The sequence below is a fragment of the Aotus nancymaae genome, unplaced genomic scaffold, assembly GCF_030222135.1.
Source record: "Aotus nancymaae isolate 86718 unplaced genomic scaffold, 86718_ANA_hifiasm-v0.15.2.pri h1tg000011l, whole genome shotgun sequence".
Classification (NCBI taxonomy): Eukaryota; Metazoa; Chordata; class Mammalia; order Primates; family Aotidae; genus Aotus; species Aotus nancymaae.
In genome coordinates, this window is record NW_026988422.1 from 53,046,799 (window position 1) to 53,066,286 (window position 19,488).

At 42.0% G+C, this 19,488-nt stretch overlaps 1 protein-coding gene across 4 annotated transcripts in view; it reads left to right on the forward strand.

Annotated features, from left to right (window-relative positions):
• EXD2 (exonuclease 3'-5' domain containing 2) overlaps positions 1–18,787 on the forward strand; it is a 43,138-nt gene extending 24,351 nt beyond the window's left edge. For all 4 annotated transcript variants that reach the window (XM_012438134.2, XM_012438138.2, XM_012438135.2 and 1 more), the window contains 7 exons: positions 4,732–4,988; positions 6,445–6,571; positions 10,607–10,938; positions 11,947–12,053; positions 12,318–12,453; positions 13,492–13,848; positions 17,323–18,787. In XM_012438134.2, coding sequence (XP_012293557.2) covers positions 4,732–4,988; positions 6,445–6,571; positions 10,607–10,938; positions 11,947–12,053; positions 12,318–12,453; positions 13,492–13,848; positions 17,323–17,539 — 1,533 coding nt within the window. In that variant the 3' untranslated portion in view covers positions 17,540–18,787. The remainder of the gene's footprint in view (positions 1–4,731; positions 4,989–6,444; positions 6,572–10,606; positions 10,939–11,946; positions 12,054–12,317; positions 12,454–13,491; positions 13,849–17,322) is intronic.
• The last annotated feature ends 701 nt before the right edge of the window (positions 18,788–19,488 follow it).

The window sequence follows — 19,488 nt, forward strand, 5'->3', positions numbered from 1 at the left end:
TGAAACAGCAAAGAGTGTTAAAAATTTTATCTATGGCCAGGCACGGTGGCTCAAGCCTGTAATCCCAGCACTTTGGGAGGCCAAGGCGGGTGGATCACAAGGTGAAGAGATTGAGACCATCCTGGTCAACATGGTGAAACCCCGTCTCTACTAAAAATACAAAAAATTAGCTGGGCATGGTGGCGCGTGCCTGTAATCCCAGCTACTCAGGAGGCTGAGGCAGGAGAATTGCCTGAACCCAGGAGGCGGAGGTTGCGGTGAGCCGAGATCGCGCCATTGCACTCCAGCCTGGGTAACAAGAGCGAAACTCCATCTCAAAAAAAAAAAAAAAGAAATTTTATCTATAATGATTGTTGGTATTACTCAGTTAAACTTTGTACTTTTGTGTATATATAATAATATAACACATTAATACAGTATATATGTGTAATTTATAAACATATACAGTATATGTCTCAAATATTTTTAGATATGTTGACTAATTTTAAAAACCCTAGATTAAATAATGCTAAAAAGACCACTGAATTAAATAATGCTAATGAAATTAAAGCGTGTCACTTTTTAATAATGTTGGTAGGACAAGGTTTTCATGTTTTCCATGAGTAGTGATGTCACGGTAAAAAAAACATTAAAAAGCAAAAGGGGAAATATGAGAAATAAAGACTAGGTATCTTATTCTTTAAGCCAATTTGGCTTAAAGAAACATTATCCTCTCCTGGAAACATTATTCTTCCAATTATTTATTCAATATAAGTTATGTACCTAGTGGAATCATAAACATTTGGATTCCTAGTTGAGAAAACTTTGATTATAGTATATTGGATCTTAAGCACAATCCAGAAACATTAAAGACATCTCAGTTTACCTATCTGTCTGTCTATCTATTTATTTAATGTATTTTATCTTTGTCTTTTCTTTTTACTCACCAGCATATTAACAAGGAAATTAATGCATGGTAGACAATGGGACCTGACTGTAAAGAGGTACAAATATCCAACCTAGGAATTTGTAGTGAGTTTTATGTCAAATTAGCAGTACTACCTATTAGAAGTAGAGATTTATAACTTTTTCTTGGAGAAAGTTAATATTATAGAGGGAAGGAAGTACTCATTAATTTTTAAAAAGGTGATTTGGTCACATCAAGATGAATGATTAGAGAACAGGAACCCCAGTAGTCAAGTTTTTTATAGGTCTTTTTAACCTTGGCTGAGCTTCAAGAAATAGATGACAAGTTCAAACTGTCATGCTTTCATGTAAGGATACGGAAATAGCCCTCATTGGTAAAGCAGTGCCTGAGAAGGAAGCCTAAAACTTTTGTGAATTAGATCATGGTTTTACTCAGCATTGGAGAAGAAGCTGAGGGCTAGAGGGCTGGGCATGGTGGCTCACACCTGTAGTCCCAGCACTTGGGAGGCTGAGGTGGGCAGATCACTTGAGGTCAGGAGTTTGAGACCAGCCTGGCCAACATGATGAAACCCTTTCTGTACTAAAAATACAAAAATTAGCTGGGTTTGGTGGCAGGCACCTATAATCCCAGCTACTTGGGAGGCTGAGGCAAGAGAATCACTTGAACCCTGGAGGCAGAGGTTGCAGTGAGCTGAGATTGCACTACTATACTCCAGCCTGGGCAACAGAGCAAGACTCAGAAAGAAAGTTGAGGGCCAAAGCCCTCCCCAATTTTTTTTTAACAGCAGTTCTTTTTTGATCTTGACTATTTCCTCTGTGTGATTTTGGTCACTTCAACTATGCAATGTCCCTCCTCTGATTACTTGTGACACTTTGCTTGAAACATTCCTTTGGCATTTACCATGTCATTTTCTGTGTGTGTGGGCTTGTGTGTATGTGTATCCATCCTACTACTCCTGTAAGATGATAAATTCCTTAAATCAGCACGCTGTCTTCCATTACTTTGTATGCAACTGTGGCACTGCAGGCCTAGCAGGCAGGTAGTACAGTAGGGAGAGGACCACACTGCCCTAGAGCAGAGTTTCTCAGCCTCCTTGCTATTGACTTTTTGCGCAGATGATTCTTTGTTTTAAGGGGATATTTTGTACCTTGTAGGATGTTTAGCAGCCTTTGGCCTCTACTTACTAGATGCCTGTGTTTCCTCCCCACTTGATCTGACAACCAAAAATTTCCCCACATACTGCTAAATGTCTCTTGGGGTGCAAAATTACCCTCAGTTGAGACTGGGAAATTTAGGTGGTAGTCCTAAGTTTGCCATGATCTCACCATATGTGGTCAAACTGATTCGCCTATATTCCTCTCCTAACAAGTGAGAAGGACTAGAATTTATTGGGTGCTTAATCTGGGTTTTGTGGATAGCTTTAGGGAAACTTTAATCCCTTGAAAATGTATGTGAGTTTTGTGTGTACATTTTTCTAGGAATAACATCCTTAGCTTTCAACATTTTCTCAAGCTTATCTATGACTCTAAAAAGATTAAACCTCAGCCAGGCGCAGTGGCTCATGCCTGTAATCCCAGCACCTTGAAAAGCCAAGTCAGGAGGATCACTTGAGGTCAGGAGTTCAAGAGCAGCCTGGGCAATATGGTGAAACCTCATCTCTACAAAAAATACAAAAATTAGCTGGGTGTGGCTGCCTGTGCCTGTAATCCCAGCTACTCGGGAGGCTGAGGCAGAGGAATCACTTGAATCTAGGAGACGGAGGTTGCAGTGAGCCAAGATCGCGCCACTGCACTCCAGCCTGGGCAACAGACCCAGACTCTGTCTCAAAAAAATAAAGAAAAAAGATTAAACCTCAATCACTTATTACATCAAGTTTTTTGTATCTTTTACAATTTAAAGCCCCTAACTTAGGCTCAGTATACATTTTTTTTCTTTCTGTGAACATGTGACTAGAAAATGCTGAGAAAGCACTTTGTGCTACCAGGATTCATTATATTGTCAGGTACCACTTATTTACACTACTGTATCTCCTACCCCTTTTTTAAAAATTGGATTTTGAGTTAGTGATGATAAAGTAAATGACTAGAGTTACCTGCATGTACATTAGAGAGACTGGATAATGAAAAGAGGATGTTTATCATTTTGAACTCTACAGCCTTTTTTTTTTTTTTTTGAGACGGAGTTTCACTCTTGTTGCCCAGGCTGGAGTGTAGCGGTGTGATCTCAGCTCACTGCAACCTCCGCCTCCAGGTTTCAAGCGATTCTCCTGCCTCAGCCACCCAAGTAGCTGGGATTACAGGCATGTGCCACCACCCCCAGCTAATTTTTGTATTTTTAGTAGAAATGGGGTTTCACCATGTTGGCCAAGCTGGTCTCAAACTCCTGACCTCAAGTGATCCACCCATCTCGGCCTCTCAAAGTCCTGGGACTACAGGCATGAACCACTGTGACTCGGCCTCCTTAGCCTTTTAAAATCGGCATGTTCTTTTGCTGTGCAGAAGCTCTGGAGTTTAATTAGATCCCATTTGCAAAAGAAACAATCATTAGAGTGAACCGGCAACCAACAGAATGGGAAAAAGTTTTTGCAGTCTACCCATCTGACAAAGGGCTAATATCCAGAATCTACAAAGAACTAGAACAGATTTATAAGAAAAAAACAAACCTATCCAAAAGTGGGAGAAGGATATGAACAGACACTTTTCAAAAGAAGACATATATGAAGCCAACAAACATATGAAAAAAATGCTCATCATCACTGGTCATTAGAGAAATGCAAATCAGAACCACATTGACATATCATCTCACGCCAGTTAGAATGGTGATCATTAAAAAATCTGGAGACAGCAGATGCTGGAGAGGATGTGGAGAAATAGAAACACTTTTACACTGTTGGTGGGAATGTAAATTAGTTCAACCATTGTGGAAGACAGTGTGGAGATTCCTCCAGGACCTAGAAATAGAAATTCCATTTGACCCAGCAATCCCATTACTGGGTATATATCCAAAGGATTATAAATCATTCTATTATAAAGACACATGCACACGTATGTTCATTGTGGCACACTTTACAATAGCAAAGACCTGGAACCAACCCAAATGCCCATCAATGATACACTGGACAGGGAAAATGTGGCACATATACACCATGGAATACTATGCAGCCATAAAAAACGATGAGTTTGTGTCCTTTGTGGGGACATGGATGGACCTGGAAACCATCATTCTCAGCAAACTGACACAAGAATAGAAAATCAAACACCGTATGTTCTCACTCATAGGCGGGTGTTGAACAATGAGAACACATGGACACAGGGAGGGGAGCATCACACACTGGGGTCTGTTAAGGGGGACCATGGAGGGACAGCGGGGGGTAGGGAGTTGGAGAGGCATAACATGGGGAGAAATGCCAGATATAGGTGATGGGGATGGAGGCAGCAAACCACATTGCCATGTATGTACCTGTGCAAGAATCCTGCATGTTCTTCATGTGTACCCCAGAACCTAAAGTGCAATAAAATATATATATATTTAAAAAATTGGCATGTTCCATATGACTGCCAGTGTATGTCCCAGAGCTTCCCTGTGTCGGCTGGTCACTGGTTATGGCTTTTGGGGTTCTCAGTAACCTTTGTTTAGGCTGCTGCTTCACAAAGTCCATTGCATTTGTTACTGTAGGCTTATCTGTAAATGTAAACCAAAATCTGGTCAGATGCTCCCTTTGGGAAGTTAAGGATGTACCTCTTAGACTTTTTTTGTCATAGTTATATGTTGTGCTCGCTGCTGTGCTAAGGTGTGAACCACAACCCTGTCTTCTTCTGTTGCAGGTAAATTTGGAAGGCAGAGCCAGCCCTCTGTCACTTCTACAAATGGCTTCCCCAAGTGGCCTCTGTGTCTTGATTCGCTTGCCCAAGCTAATCTGTGGAGGAAAAACACTACCAAGAACATTACTGGATATTTTGGCAGATGGCAACATTTTGAAAGTTGGAGTGGGATGCTCAGAAGATGCCAGCAAGCTTCTGCAGGATTATGGCCTCGTTGTTAGGGGGTGCCTGGACCTCCGATACCTTGCCATGTGGCAGAGGTGTGGTTTGTATGAATGCTGGGATTCCTGTAGCTGCAGGACAAATATTTTAGCAAAATTTATAGATGCCTGGGAATCAATAGTGAAATGATAGTGAAACATGAAATTGTATAGGAGCCTAGAGGCTTCTGAGATGCATATAGAATTTGTGAAGAGACGTTCCAACTTCTGTGAAGCTTTAGTTACCTAGAATTGGTCTTTTTAGATGAAACATTAATGAGATATCTCTGTAAGCTACAGGCTAAAAGCTGGTGGTCCCACTGGCTAAATTATGGCTGCAAAGGTTTTTTGTTTTTCTTTTTTCCTGAATTATATTTTGGGAAATTTTTATGTAAATCAAGAAGATTTAATGTAAAAATCTGTATTTCTGGCTTCTCTTGAAAAATTAGGTGATATGACTATACTGAGTCTACAGTTCTAGATGGCAGCATTTGGCTGGGTAGCATTTGTGCCCTTTAGATGAACATACTCTGTTTAGTTTGCCAGAGTCCCTTTCGCTACCATTGTAACCCTGGCTCCTCCTGATAAACCTTTGAGGTTGTAGACCCTGCTTTAAGCCAAAACTGATGGTAGACCAGCCCTTATTTGGGAGGAGGAGAGATTTCCTTTTCCTTTAGAATTTTATTCCTATGGAAATTTGATTTCAGCTTGGCTTTTAGGGGTGGGGCCTCATAATTACCTCCTCATGTTTATGTACAAATCCTCGCTTATAACAACATGGACTGAAACAGCCTCTTGCCTTGCCTGAAGTGACACAGTCACTAAAAGGTTGGAGATTTGGTAAACTAAGAGAAGTCCGGATTAAAATCTTTGTTTATCACAGTTTTTTTCCCCTCTCCTCTGGCGTGTATCCTGAATATCACAGTTTTTTAGTATAAAATGGAATTTTATTTTAGTTTGTTAGTTTGGCTTATATAAAGCTCTTATAAGTGAAGTATAATTTTTAAAGCAATACATTAAAATATTGCTATAAAAATTAAAACTCTTTGAAAGTCTATGGAGTATAACAGTACAAGCCTCCCTTCATCAGCTTTCTTTGGCACCAGCTCCCCAGAGGTGCCACTGTCACTGTGTGCTGTTAGAGGCAGTGTGGATAGAGGCTAAAAGTTGACCTGGGAGCAGACTGCATGGGTAGGCGTCCCAGTGCTGCCACTTTCCAACTATATGACCTTTGGCACAGTACTAAGCCTCTCTGTTCCCCAGTTTCCTCATCCATAGAGATTACAGTGTGGCCACCTCATAGGGTTGGTGTGAGTATTAAATGAATTAAACTACGTAAAGGATTTATAAATAGTGTTTCACAAATAGATAACAGATTGTCATTTTCTTTGATGTCTAGTGAGATTGAGTATCTGTTATCTCTGTTTATTGGCTATGTATATGCCTTTTAAAAATGTTCTTGTTCATGTCCTTTGCCCATTTTTGATGCATGGTTTTATTTATTTCTTCCTTTTAGAAACAATTTACTCAGTAATGGACTTAGCCTGAAATCCCTCGCTGAGACTGTTTTGAACTTTCCCCTTGACAAGTCCCTTCTACTTCGTTGCAGCAACTGGGATGCTGAGACTCTTACAGAGGACCAGGTACTTCTTATCAGGGTAGATGAAGAATGGAAAGTTATTGCTTCTGAAGTATAACTTTTTAAAATTCAAATTCTATAATATAGTATAAGTGTTGGATGGAGATGCCTTAAAATAGATTCATCATGTGGTGATAGTCCAGCTAACTGGTCTACAGTAATCACTTAAATAAAAGATAAGAGTCCTGTTGTTGTTTTATTTTTGAGATGGAGTCTCACTCTGTTGCCCAGGCTGGAGTGCAGTGGTATGATTTTGTTTCACTGCAACCTCTGCCTCCCGGGTTCAAGCAATTCTCCTGCCTCAGCCTCCTGAGTAGCTGAGATTACAGATGTGTGCCACCACATCCGGCTAATATTTTTTGTATTTTTAGTAGAAACGGGGTTTTACCATGTTGGTCAGGCTGGTCTCGAACTCCTGACCTCAAATCATCCACCCACCTCAGCCTCCAGGTGTGAGCCACCAAGCCCAGTCAAGAGTCCTGATTTTTTTGAGTATTTCCTATGTTGGACATTTCAGAAAAAGGAATTTTTTTTATGAATACAAATGCATAATTTAAAAAAATCATAGTGTTATAAATGAGTAGGAGTTATAACTTATTTTAAGAAGCAGTCAGTAGTTCCCTGCATTATCTTTGCCCATTCCTAATCCTTCTTCTTCTTCTCAGAAGCAACCACTTTCATTTCTTTCTGGTAATTACCATTATACTTCTAAATTACATGCATGCATTATTCTTTCTTATTTATATATATTGTCTTTTGACATTGTACCATGGAATATATGGTTTAGTACTCTTGCAGCTCCCCTGCCTTCAGACAAATACTTCTTTTCCCCATCCTCCCGATTTAGGTAAATCATTATTTTTATCAGGTTAATATCTAGTATTTATATTATTTATAGCTGAGTCACATGGTAAACTGCAGTTACTTCCCAGGATCAATAATTAGCATTTTGTTTGCATAGTGTTCTATGTACCTGTTATTTCCACCTGAGACTCCTTACCTAGGGTAAGGAAATAAGGATCTCCTCTGGGCTGGTTCAGACTCACGTCAGGTCACTTACTTGGTTCATTTTCCCTTGGAGCTCTCCCTCCTAGAGCCCTCTATCATCTGGCTCCTCCCAGGACAGGCTGCACTCTAGGCCTGCTGCCCAATCCTCATCTTGGAATTTGCATTTATCATCAGCCTGGGAATTCCCTTCACCTCTCTCTCTTCCATAGTAGATATCTGTTTTTTAAATTCCATGTCTTTTTCCTTTCTTATCTTGACAGAGTACATTCATAACAGCTTCTTGAGAAAGGGAGCATAAGAAGTAAAAAAAAAAAAAAGTCAGTAACTGTGTCTTTTCTCTCAGGTGACTTAGTTTCTCCGGAGATGAATCATCTAGTCTTCTATTCAAGAAGTATAAGCCCCACTGCCTATATTCCAGTTTCTGAGTGCAGGAAAGGTGCTGGTGGTCTTAACATTCAGTGTGTAGTCTCTCCCTTAATCCCCCTTTCTTCAGGTGACATTTTGTCCCTCCCTTCAGTTGTACCTGATATTACCAGGTCCAGATCCGCTGTGGTTTAACCATTATATGATTTAAACTTGTACTGTCTTTTGAACTAGGGAAGGGATAGTTGTCTGGCCCTGTGCTGTAAAGGAGGAGATCAGGATGTAAGTGTTCTCTATGGAGATTTCACCTTATCCTTCTGTTTTCACTCTTGCTTTCACAGATACCTGGTGCCTCCATTCCTCATGCTTTCCTGGTCTCTGTGGCTCAAACCCATTTGAACTTTGGCTTTTTGCCATACCACTTCCATAGGCCTAGTTTCAACCTTGTTTGCCAAGTCAGTTACCACATGTTCATCCTTGAGAAATGTTAACTGGTTTCCAAAGTAGCTAGACCATTTTGTATTCCCACCAGCAGTGTATGAGGGTGTTGATGTTCTGCATCGTTGCTGACATTTGTTATTGTCAGTCTTATTATTAGAGCCATCCTAGTAGGTATGAAGTGGTATTTCATGGTGGTTTTGATTTTTACATTTCCCTTGTGACTAATGGTGCTGGGCATCTGTTCATGTGCCTGTTGGCTATTTGTATATCTTCTGTGGAGAAATATCTATTCATATCCTTTGCCCATGTTTTAATTGAGTCATTTGTTATTTTATTTGTGAGTTTTAGGAATTCTTTGTATATTTTAGATCCTTTTCAGATACATGATCTGTAAAGTATTTTCTCCCATTCTGTGGGTCATCTCTTCACTTTCTTGATGTGGTTGTTTGAAGCACAATAGGTTTTAATTTTGATGAGCTCCAGTTATCAGTTTCTTTTTTAAAATTTCTTCTTTTAATTGCTTATGCTTTTGGTGTCATATTCAAGAAATCATTGCCTCACCCAAGGTCATTATGATTGACTCCTATGTTTTCTTCTAAAAGTCATATAGTTTTAGCTCTTGCATTTAAGTCTGTAATCCATTTTAAATTGGTTTTTGTGTGTCACGTGAGGTAGGAGTCCACATTCACTCTTTTGCATGTGGACCTCCAGCCCTAGTACCATTTGTTTCTTTATCATTAGAAAATAACGTGTTAAAGAGTACTCTGACGTCTTCGCATTCAAGGACACATTCTTCTTTGGGAAACAGTCTGCTAATAGATATGTAGATTGTTGGATCTAGGTGGAAAATTTTATCAAAACTTGTTTTATTCTAAAAGTATAAATGATCCTTACTAATGGAATTATTCACTGCCTTGGTTATTAAAGGTGAACTAATAGAATTTTTTAAAAGTTCTTACACTTTTTGTGGGGGAAAGCTATTAATTTTAGTTTTTTTATGTGACAGGGAGTCTCACTCTGTCACCCAGGCTGGAGTGCAGGGGCGTGATCTCGGCTCACTGCAACCTTCGCCTCCCAGGTTTAAGTGATTCTCCTGCCTCAGCCTCCCGAGTAGATGGGATTATAGGTGTGCACCGCCATGCCCAGCTAATTTTTCATATTTTTAGTGGAGTCGGGGTTTCACCATGTTGGCCACGCTGGTCTCGAACTCCTGGCCTCAATTATCCGCCCACCTCAGCCTCCCAAAGTGCTGAGATTACAGGCGTGAGCACCATGCCTGGCCTAATTTTAGTTTTGACCACAGTACTTTTCTTTTTTTTTTTTGAGATGGAGTCTTGCTCTGTCTCCCAGGCTGGAGTGCAGTGGCACAGTCTCAGCTCACTGCAACCTTTGCCACCTTTATTCAAGTGATCCTCCTACCTCAGCCTCCCGAGTAACTGGGATTACAGGTGTGCACCACCATACCCAGCTAATTTTTGTATTTTTCGTAGAGGCAGGGTTTCACCATGTTGGCCAGGCTGGTCTTGAACTCCTGATATCAGGCGATCCACTCACCTCAGCCTCCCAAAGTGCTGGGATTACAGGGGTGAGCCACTGCACCTGGCCCACAGTACTTTTCTTTATGACCAGCTTGCCTATCACCAGGTGCTTAGGAGGATGACTTACCACTATTAAATAAATAAATTCTAGGAATGAGCCCGGTGACTTTGATTTGAGGCCCATGTTTGAAACTTATTTGTTTTCTTTGTTTTCAATAGACATGGCAGGTCATTTCTGATTGACAGTCACACAAGCCTCTTAGTGAATCATGGTTTCAACTATCCCAGAGGATGACTGCCTCCAAAGTGAATTTCATGTACTAATTGTCAGGCCTTTGTTAACTACCCTTCCCCCAAACTTGACAGAAATCTGTCCAGCAATTTGGTAGCAGATAGAAACTTCACTAATTTATATAGGTGAGGATTTTCTAGCATTTGGAGTAAGTCATTATTTTAGCTATTTGAGTTAAAAATATAGGGAATATGAGATTTAATCATACTATTCAATTGACTTTTGTATAGTTTGAAAATTTTTATAATAAAAAGTGTTAAGGAAGTATACGGTATCTAGGTTGTCAAATATTTTGAATTAGGATCCTAAGAGTTATCTATTTCTTTGTGGTTGACTTTGAAGTTGCTCTCTCTGGTTTGCCTTCCGGATTCCACTGATCTCTGACTTTTCTCTTCAGGTAATTTATGCTGCCAGGGATGCCCAGATTTCAGTGGCTCTCTTTCTTCATCTTCTTGGATACCCTTTCTCTAGGAATTCACCTGGAGAAAAAAACGGTGACCACAGTGGCTGGAGAAAAGTCTTGGAAAAATGCCAGGGTGTGGTAGACATCCCATTTCGAAGCAAAGGAATGAGCAGAATGGGAGAAGAGGTTAACGGGGAAGCAACAGAATCTCAGCAGAAGCCAAGAAATAAGAAGTCTAAGATGGATGGGATGGTGCCAGGCAACCACCAAGGGAGAGACCCCAGAAAACATAAAAGAAAGCCCCTGGGGGTGGGCTATTCTGCCAGGTAACCAAGTCACTCCCTGTCTAGTAAAGAGTCAGTGGCCCAGCCTTAGCAAAGGGTGTGATGCTTCCCTTGGGTCTGGGGAGAAGGCTTGTAGTTGAGGAGCAGCAGCTCTCCAGGGGTTAATCTTGCTTTTTCTTTCCATCAGAGACATTTGGACTCTCCTTTGCTTTTTTTGTGTATTTTTCTCCCTTTCCCCTTATTTTACTTTTTTATCTTTTGATGGAGTGAAAATGAGGAAAGCTTAGCTTAGTTCTGTCATTGACTCTGATGTGACCTTAGGCCTTAACTTCTCCAACTGTAAATGGGGGTATAATTATCATTCCTTCCTCGTCTCAGGATAGCTGTGAAAATAAATAACACGTAGTGCCTCATACTTTTCAGGAGAAATGCATCATCTGATTTCTTGTTCATATGTCATTTGATTATTTAGAGTGACATCCAGCTCCAAGAAAATGTTATTCTCTAGCCAATGAACAATTTCCTGTACACCTTATTCCTCTATCGTAGAAAGATGACTAAGTACTTTGGAGCAGAAATTTGGTCCCTGTAGCAAAGTGCCTTTAGGAATTAATTGGATAATTAAATTGAAGGAAGTGTTATTGCATGTGAGTCAGAAGTAAATCCACATGGCCCTCATTACTTTGGCTTGAACTTTAAAATTTTAATTTACTTTGTTTAACCCAATGATTTGGCAGTTTTCTTGTTGCTCTGTTCTTGTTTGCATTCACAGCAGAGCTGTGTGTAAACCACCCAACTCACTCCCTAACGTCCCAGTCTGTAATTGTAAAAACTAGAGGCAGAAAAGAATTCATTTTTAGTTCTGTTTCCTATACCAGTGCAGGTGGAGGATTAAACATGGTTTCTTGCTGTTTGTTTTTTCCATAGTGGTGAATTTGACCTTAGTGTTGAGAATAGTTTGAGTTACTCAGAGGAGAGCATGGGAAGGCAACAGACATTTTGACCCACAGTTAGCTTTCAGTTTGAGATTTCTCATTCCCTTCCCTGCAGAAAATCACCTCTTTATGATAACTGCTTTCTCCATGCTCCTGATGGACAGCCCCTCTGCACTTGTGATAGAAGAAAAGCTCAGTGGTACCTGGACAAAGGCATTGGTGGTATGAGATTCAGCTGTCCTCACTTATCTCTTAATTAGGTGCATTGGATGCTGGGAGGATTGGGGAGTGAGATAAGGAAGAGGGAGGGATAGAAGAAGGCAGGGAGACCTTGAGATGTGCGGGACTGGGTAGGCACAACCTGAAAATTGTGTTCTCTTCCAGGACACAGCAGAGAACAGTGAAGGTAGTGCTGCTTCTTGTCGGAGGGGGGGTGCGGTGGGGGAACGGGGGGAATAGTCAAACACTGATGTCTCTTCTCTTAAGAGCTGGTGAGTGAAGAGCCCTTTGTGGTGAAGCTACGATTCGAACCTGCAGGAAGGCCCGAATCTCCTGGAGACTATTACTTGATGGTTAAAGAGAACCTGTGTGTAGTGTGTGGCAAGAGAGACTCCTACATTCGGTGAGTGTGGCATTGGGCCACCCTGGTTTTCTGTGGCAGATGGAAATTGCTTTTGTAGCCATATGTAGATCCCTTGGGGGCTGTGGCTGAGTCTGTCCACTTTGGCTGAGAGGCTTGTCCCTAGGGAGCATCCAGCTTCCCCAAGAGCTCTGGTACTCTGCTGCCCTTGCTATAATGGCCCTAGTCTCTCCTGAGCCATTTCTCAGTTTCTGGAATGCAACACCATGCTCAGTAATGGTCTGTCATGGAGAAAGTGGTTCCCTTTTGCTCATGAAAGACTGAAGACCAGTTCCTTCAGAAGCTGCGTCCTTCACATCCTCACTTGACTGGTTCACCAGCTTTCTAAGCCGTGGTTTTATTCATGGAGTATCCAGATGTCCTGAAGCCTGCTCTGTGCTGTAATACTGTTTCACATCAGTGTCCCTGCACCATGAGGGTGAGGCTGCCGACTATGCCTGAGTGCCCGGACACTTGGGCTTTCTCCCTGGCTTCTGTGGAGTCACTCACTTTCCTCCATTCTCCCCTGCAAAGGGAGACAAAGTCATTGCTGCCAAGAGTTTTTCCTGAAAGTGTAGTTCTCCTTAGAAAATAATGAGGGACTCTGGTAAAGCAGGGAAATAGAGTAAGGGATTCCTCAGATGAAGGAAATTGACTTTGTCAGGTTCCTAGGCTTTCTTGAGAGAGTTGTTTGCCAGGTGTCAAAGCCCATTAGAGTATCTTTTCAGTTTTCTGAGATTTTCCCTTCTGGGAGCACAGCCTTCTCAGAGGTTGTTATTAACCTCTCACTACGCTGGCCCTCCACTGAAGCCCACAGCAGGTGGTCTGTACTTACTTGCAGGAGAGAGGAAGCTGAGACACAGGATGGGCTGAGAGTGGAGTAGGTGATAGTGCCTTTCTGTGATCTGTGTTGGGCGGTGGTGCCCAAGGCTTCCCAGTCATACTTAGGCCCTGATTAGAACCCCAGTAGCCTGTTTGCTTTCTTCCCATGTGCTCGATCATACGCTCATGAGCACTGCTTTCTGGCTGGGCTTGTTCCAGGAAGAACGTGATTCCACATGAGTACCGGAAGCACTTCCCCATCGAGATGAAGGACCACAACTCCCATGATGTGCTGCTGCTCTGCACCTCCTGCCATGCCATTTCCAACTACTATGACAACCATCTGAAGCAGCAGCTGGCCAAAGAGTTCCAGGCCCCCATCGGCTCTGAGGAGGGCTTGCGCCTGCTGGAAGATCCAGAGCGCCGGCAGGTGCGTTCTGGGGCCAGGGCCCTGCTCAACGCGGAAAGCCTGCCTGCTCATCGAAAGGAGGAGCTGCTGCAAGCACTCAGAGAGTTTTACAACACAGACACGGTCACAGAGGATATGCTTCAAGAGGCTGCCAGCCTGGAGACTAGGTACAACGCACAGTTCTGCCCAGAGAAGGGATCGTGGGTGTACCAGGGACATTAACCCTCACTACTTAGTAAGATTGCTTGCCAGGGAGGGGGCATCAGCTTACTTAGGTGCAGTGCCTAGCCTCATGCTTTGCCTAGTAGGTGTCTAGCAGTTGAAGATGCCTTGGGAGTGGAATAGAACAATCTACTTGACGATTTCCTTTTTATAGGAAACTTGCTTTTTGTGAGGTGCCTCTTTGACATTTTTTAAGATCATACACTTAAGTTCGGTCATTTTTGTGATTAGCACGAGAGTGCAGTTGTGATGGAGCTGCATCTTACACATTCTATGCAGACGTAAATCCTCATGCCAGCACATGGGATGAAAAAATAGTCCAATAATACTCTCAAAGCTCTGAAGTTCCCCTCAGTATCCATGGGGTTATCCATGGTTCCAGGACCTCCCTTGGATACCAAAATCTACCAGTGCTTAAGTGCCTGATGTACAATGGCATAGCATTTGCATATATCCTATACACATCCTCCTGTATACTTAAATCATCTGTAAATTACTTATAATACCTAATACAATGCAAATGCTATGTAAGTAGTTTTTGTAAATTGTTTATGAAGTGATGATTAGAAAAAGGTTTGTGTATGTTCAGTACAGATAGTACAGATATATTTTTTTCCAAATAGGTTTTTCTTTTGACATAGTATATGGCTCTGTCACCCAGGCTGGAGTGCAGTGTCACTAGCCTGGCTTGCTGTAACGTCTGCCTCCCAGGCTCAACTGATCCTCTCACCTCAGCCTCCCAAGTAGATGGAACTACAAGCATGCGCCACCACACCCAGCTAATCTTCGTATTTTTTGTAGACATGGTGTTTCGCCAGGCTGCCCAGGCTGGTCTCGAATTCCTGACCTCAAGCAACCCACCTGCCTTCACCTCCCAAAGAACAGGGATTACAGGCATGAACCACTGTGCCTGGCCCCAAATCATTTTGATCTGAGGTTGTTTGAATCCACAGATGCAGAACCCACAAAGGTGGAGGGCCAACTATATATGTGGTTTTGTGTCTCTGACATTATACAGGTCTGTGAGAACTGTGACTAATGAATTCATAGTTCTTATCTCACCTGTACTCCAGGGTATTGGCCCACTAAATGGAATGTTGAGCAGAATTGCTGTTACTATTTAAATTACTTTCCTCTTTTTTCCTTCCTTCCTTTCTCCCTCCTTCTCCATGAGTACGTAGTTGAATTCATGTGACATAATGCAGTGTTCTGAAATGAGAAATGAATGGCCACATGGCTCAGATATAAGAACTCTAGGCTACCGTACACGGTTCTGCCTCCCAGCTGTCACTTTTTCCAACAGGACTAGAAGTTGAAATAAGGAAACTGATAAGTTCACAAATCATGAAAGTGGTGCTGGTTGTCTATAGGATTTTTGTTAACTAAAAAATAAAAAAGTAATTATAACAGCCAATATTTAATTTTTTTTTTAAACAAAAATTTTTTTCACTCATGCTACTGATCCATTACGGACACTGCAAATATTTATTGAACAGATATTTATAGATGTATTATATCTTGCAGCAAGCAAGCTAATAAACTTCATGTAAATAGCCTTAATTGTTTCTCATGACAACCTGACGAAGTAGGATTTAGATTTCTTACTGGTTAACTGCTACTGTTATATCTTACATTAAAAAAAACTTTCAGAATTTTAAAAGAATTACTGAATTTTATCCCCATAACTGTTTTGTGAGGTTGTAGAATAGATGTTGTTTTGTACATTTTTTTTGTTGGATACCCTGAGGTTAGAGTTAAGTTAGTTGCCAAGATCATGTGTGTTACAAATAGAGAGACATGGCTACTTTGACCCATTTCCAAATATGTTTTCTTTTCCTTTTTTTTTTTTTTTTTTTGAGACAGAGTCTCACTCTGTTGACGCCTAGGCTGGAGTGCAATAGCATGATGTTAGCTCACTGCAACCTCCACTTCCTGGGTTCAAGTGATTCTCCTGCCTCAGCCACCCAAATAGCTGGGATTACGGTGTGCGCCACCACGCCTGGCTAATTTTCATATTTTTAGTAGAGACAGGGTTTTACCTCGTTGGCCAGGCTGGCCTCAAACTTCTGACCTCAAGTGATCCTCCCACCTTGGCCTCCCAAAGTGCTGGCATTACAGGCGTGAGCCACCATGCCTGGCTGCCAATATGTTTTCTGAAGTAGCTAAACCTCTCCTTTCAGCCACAGACTTTTCTAACAAATTCATCTTGCTGAATTGGATAGATAAATGCTGGACTTGTGACTGAGAACAGCTGTTTGGAGGCAGGCAAGTTAGTAGGAAGCGCATGAACTAAGTATTAATAATAAAGTGTCTGCAGATACCCAGAGGCACCAACACTACTGGGGTGGTGGGCGTCTTGGGAGGGAGGATTGAAAGTGGGGTATGGATGTAGGGAGAGGAGAGCGAGTGTAACCAGGGTACTTCCTTGAGGAAGGTCATCTTTATTCACAGGAGGTGAAAGCACCATTCACATGGTATCACAGCAGTTTTTAAGAACTCTCTGCTTAGGAGGGAGGGAGGGAGGGATTTGTCTTGTCATTTCATGGCACCATTTGCACTACTGAGCAACCATGGTAGCATTTAACTGAGACTGAAACACTTCTCACCACTGTGGCTTGGGATCTTTTTATGAGAAAGACGGCTCTAAAGAAATACGCTACCTTGCATTTTGCATTCAGTTATTAAATTGTGTTGTGAAAAAGTGAAACATGGGCCAATTTAACAGCCTCATATAAATACTGCGTCTCAGAATGAACAACTTAAAAGAGGGGTGAGCTGGTCACTGAGTAATCCTGGAAGAAATGGAAGGCCATCATTATCATCTATTATCATCAGCTGGACAGTAGGGCCCCTCTAGTGAGGGCTGAACTTTATGCAGTGGCCTTCTCTCAGTAGAGCTCAGAACCCTCAAATACCTTCTGTTGGGATTGAGAGTCCTGCGTTAGGACTATACACAAGGACAGAGATAAGAAAGAGGATGTTTTGCCGGGCGTGGTGGCTCACACCTGTAATCCCAGCACTTTGGGAGGCTGAGGTGGGCAGACCACCTGAGGTCAGAAGTTCAAGACCAGTCTGGCTAACATGGTGAAACCCTATCTCTACTAAAAATTAAAAAAAATTAGCCAGACGTCGTGCACCTGTAATCCCAGCTACTCAGGAGGCTGAGACAGGAGAATCTCTTGAACATGAAAGGTGGAGGTTGCAGTGAGCCAGGAACATTGCACTCTAGCCTGGGCAGCTGAGCGAGACTCCATCTCAAACAACAACAACAAAAGAATGTTTCGAAAACACCAAAGTAACGAACCCTTTAGGAGTCCTTCAACCTCCTTGTTTACCCTTGGCCTGCAGCATTTGAAGCTGTCTGGGAGACCATCCTGTGCTTGTTTCCCTCAGACCCTTTGTTTTTCATGTCTTGGCAGAATCTCCAATGAAAACTATGTTCCTCACGGGCTGAAGGTGGTGCAGTGTCACAGCCAGGGTGGGCTGCGTGCCCTCATGCAGCTGGAGAGCCGCTGGCGTCAGCACTTCCTGGACTCTATGCAGCCCAAGCACCTGCCCCAGCAGTGGTCAGTGGACCACAACCATCAGAAGCTGCTTCGGAAATTCGGGGAAAATCTTCCCATTAAGCTGTCGTGATAGCTGCTTTCCTCCCAGTTAGGACAGGTGGGAAGCTGGAGCCAAGGTTGAAGAGTCGCCTCTTCCCATTTTAATACACCATTAATTGTCAGAGCCTGAGTGACACAACTCAGAATACTAACCTAGCATAATCCCAGGATGCTTCTGGTGGAGCAAGGATAGTGTTTGAAGGAGAGCTTATAATTTTGGATTTTAAATGGGCAGGGTCTTTTTTCCTCTCTTACTTTTGTGGACAAGAGAGGCCTTTGCCTTTATTTTTACTCTCCCTCTTCTGATTTCCCTGTGCAGAGGAAAAATGAAGAAATCTTCCGGAAGTGACTTGTCAGGACTTTGAAAAAATGTTTTTAATGCATTTCTTCCTCATCTAGTGCCTCGGTTTATCTCTAACCGGGGCTGTCCAGTATATTGGTCCTGTTAGGAGGGGAGAAAGTTCTTCCACAGGCTGGGGAAGTAAACAAGAAGTCAAATTTACTTTCCCAATTCAACTTCATAATTACCATTTCTTTGGCTTCGTGCTCTCCTGTAACTCATGTAGTTGGGATCCATCCCATCTGCATCACTTCAGTCTACTTCACATACTTGAAAAGGCTTCCCTTTACACATCCAGGACCAAACAGCAACTTCCTGCCATGTGCTTCCACCCTATAACTGGGAGAAATCCTTTTCTGGAAATGAGACTTTGACTTGGGTGGAGCAGAAAGAACCACAAACTCCAGTAGAACTTTGAAATTCGCCCAGTTTTTCCTTTCATGCTGTTTGTTGCCTGCTTGTTGCACCCCTCTTGCCCTCAAACTGCAAGATTTAGCTTCATCCCTTTCTGAGAGGAATAGTTTCTTTTATCTGAGTCAGTATCAGTTCCCCTGTATTTTGTTCCATTAAATTTGCAAGATTCGCCTCTTTTAAGCATTTAATTCACTCCCAGAGTCATCTAGTCAGGTTGCAGTATGAGGACTTCTCTGTCTCCTCGGTAGCCTGGGACACTGAGATTACTTGATATATTAGATGTTCAAAAGAGGAGTGTTGTTTCATCTTTCAAAATGTTAGGCCATCACTTTGAGTATAAAATCGACTTATTAATAATTAGTATTTTTTCTAAAGTATTAGGAAAACTTTCTTATTTTATAAGATCTTAACAAGCTTAAAAAATAATTTTATGACCAGAATCCAACAAGAGCTCTATTTTGGAATTGTGCCCAAGTTGGCAATGTTTGCTCTAAAATTGATAAATAAAACTACTTGTAAGCATAAGGCTCACTGGATGTAAATGTAAAACTTCATGACTTCATAAAATTAGTAAGCATTCCTGGGGGAGGGGATATTTATCCTGCAGGTCCCTGCCTCCTGGTACTGCCATGGTACGTGTGCGTGGATATGCCACACACAGTCACCATCGGCCATCAATAATAGCAACCCATGAACCCACGTGCACATCCCGCATCTTACTCCTCTGACCCTTCATTTCCACTTGTTTTCAAGCAGGCATTTCTGGGATCTAAACTAGAAATCCTTGAAAACAAATAGTACCAGCCACGTTGAGGAATGTGCATTCACTGTAGTGGGTTATGATGGGGCTCTGCCTCCTGGCTGTGTTAGACAGAGCCCAGGAGTGGGGAGCAGAGCCATGGAAATAGATGGGGAGAGGTTGGTACTGGGTTTGTGGTAATAGTTAGGCTTGCCACAAGAGGGCACTCATAGATTTGTTTTTATATGCATTTTTGAGAAGAAAGTGACTGGTTACTGAACGTAACTCGTGACTTATGTTTCAAATTTTGCATACCTGATTTTGAGTCATTTTGATAGCTTTGCAAGAAAAAAATTTTCCTTTGAATCGAGAGTAGGGCTGTTTCATTTTCTTTCCTTCTAATCCTCATGCTAAGAGATGAGAACCACTTAAGGTCATTTAAGGTGCAGTGGAAGAGAGAATGGCTTCTCCCATCGAGCTTTCTACG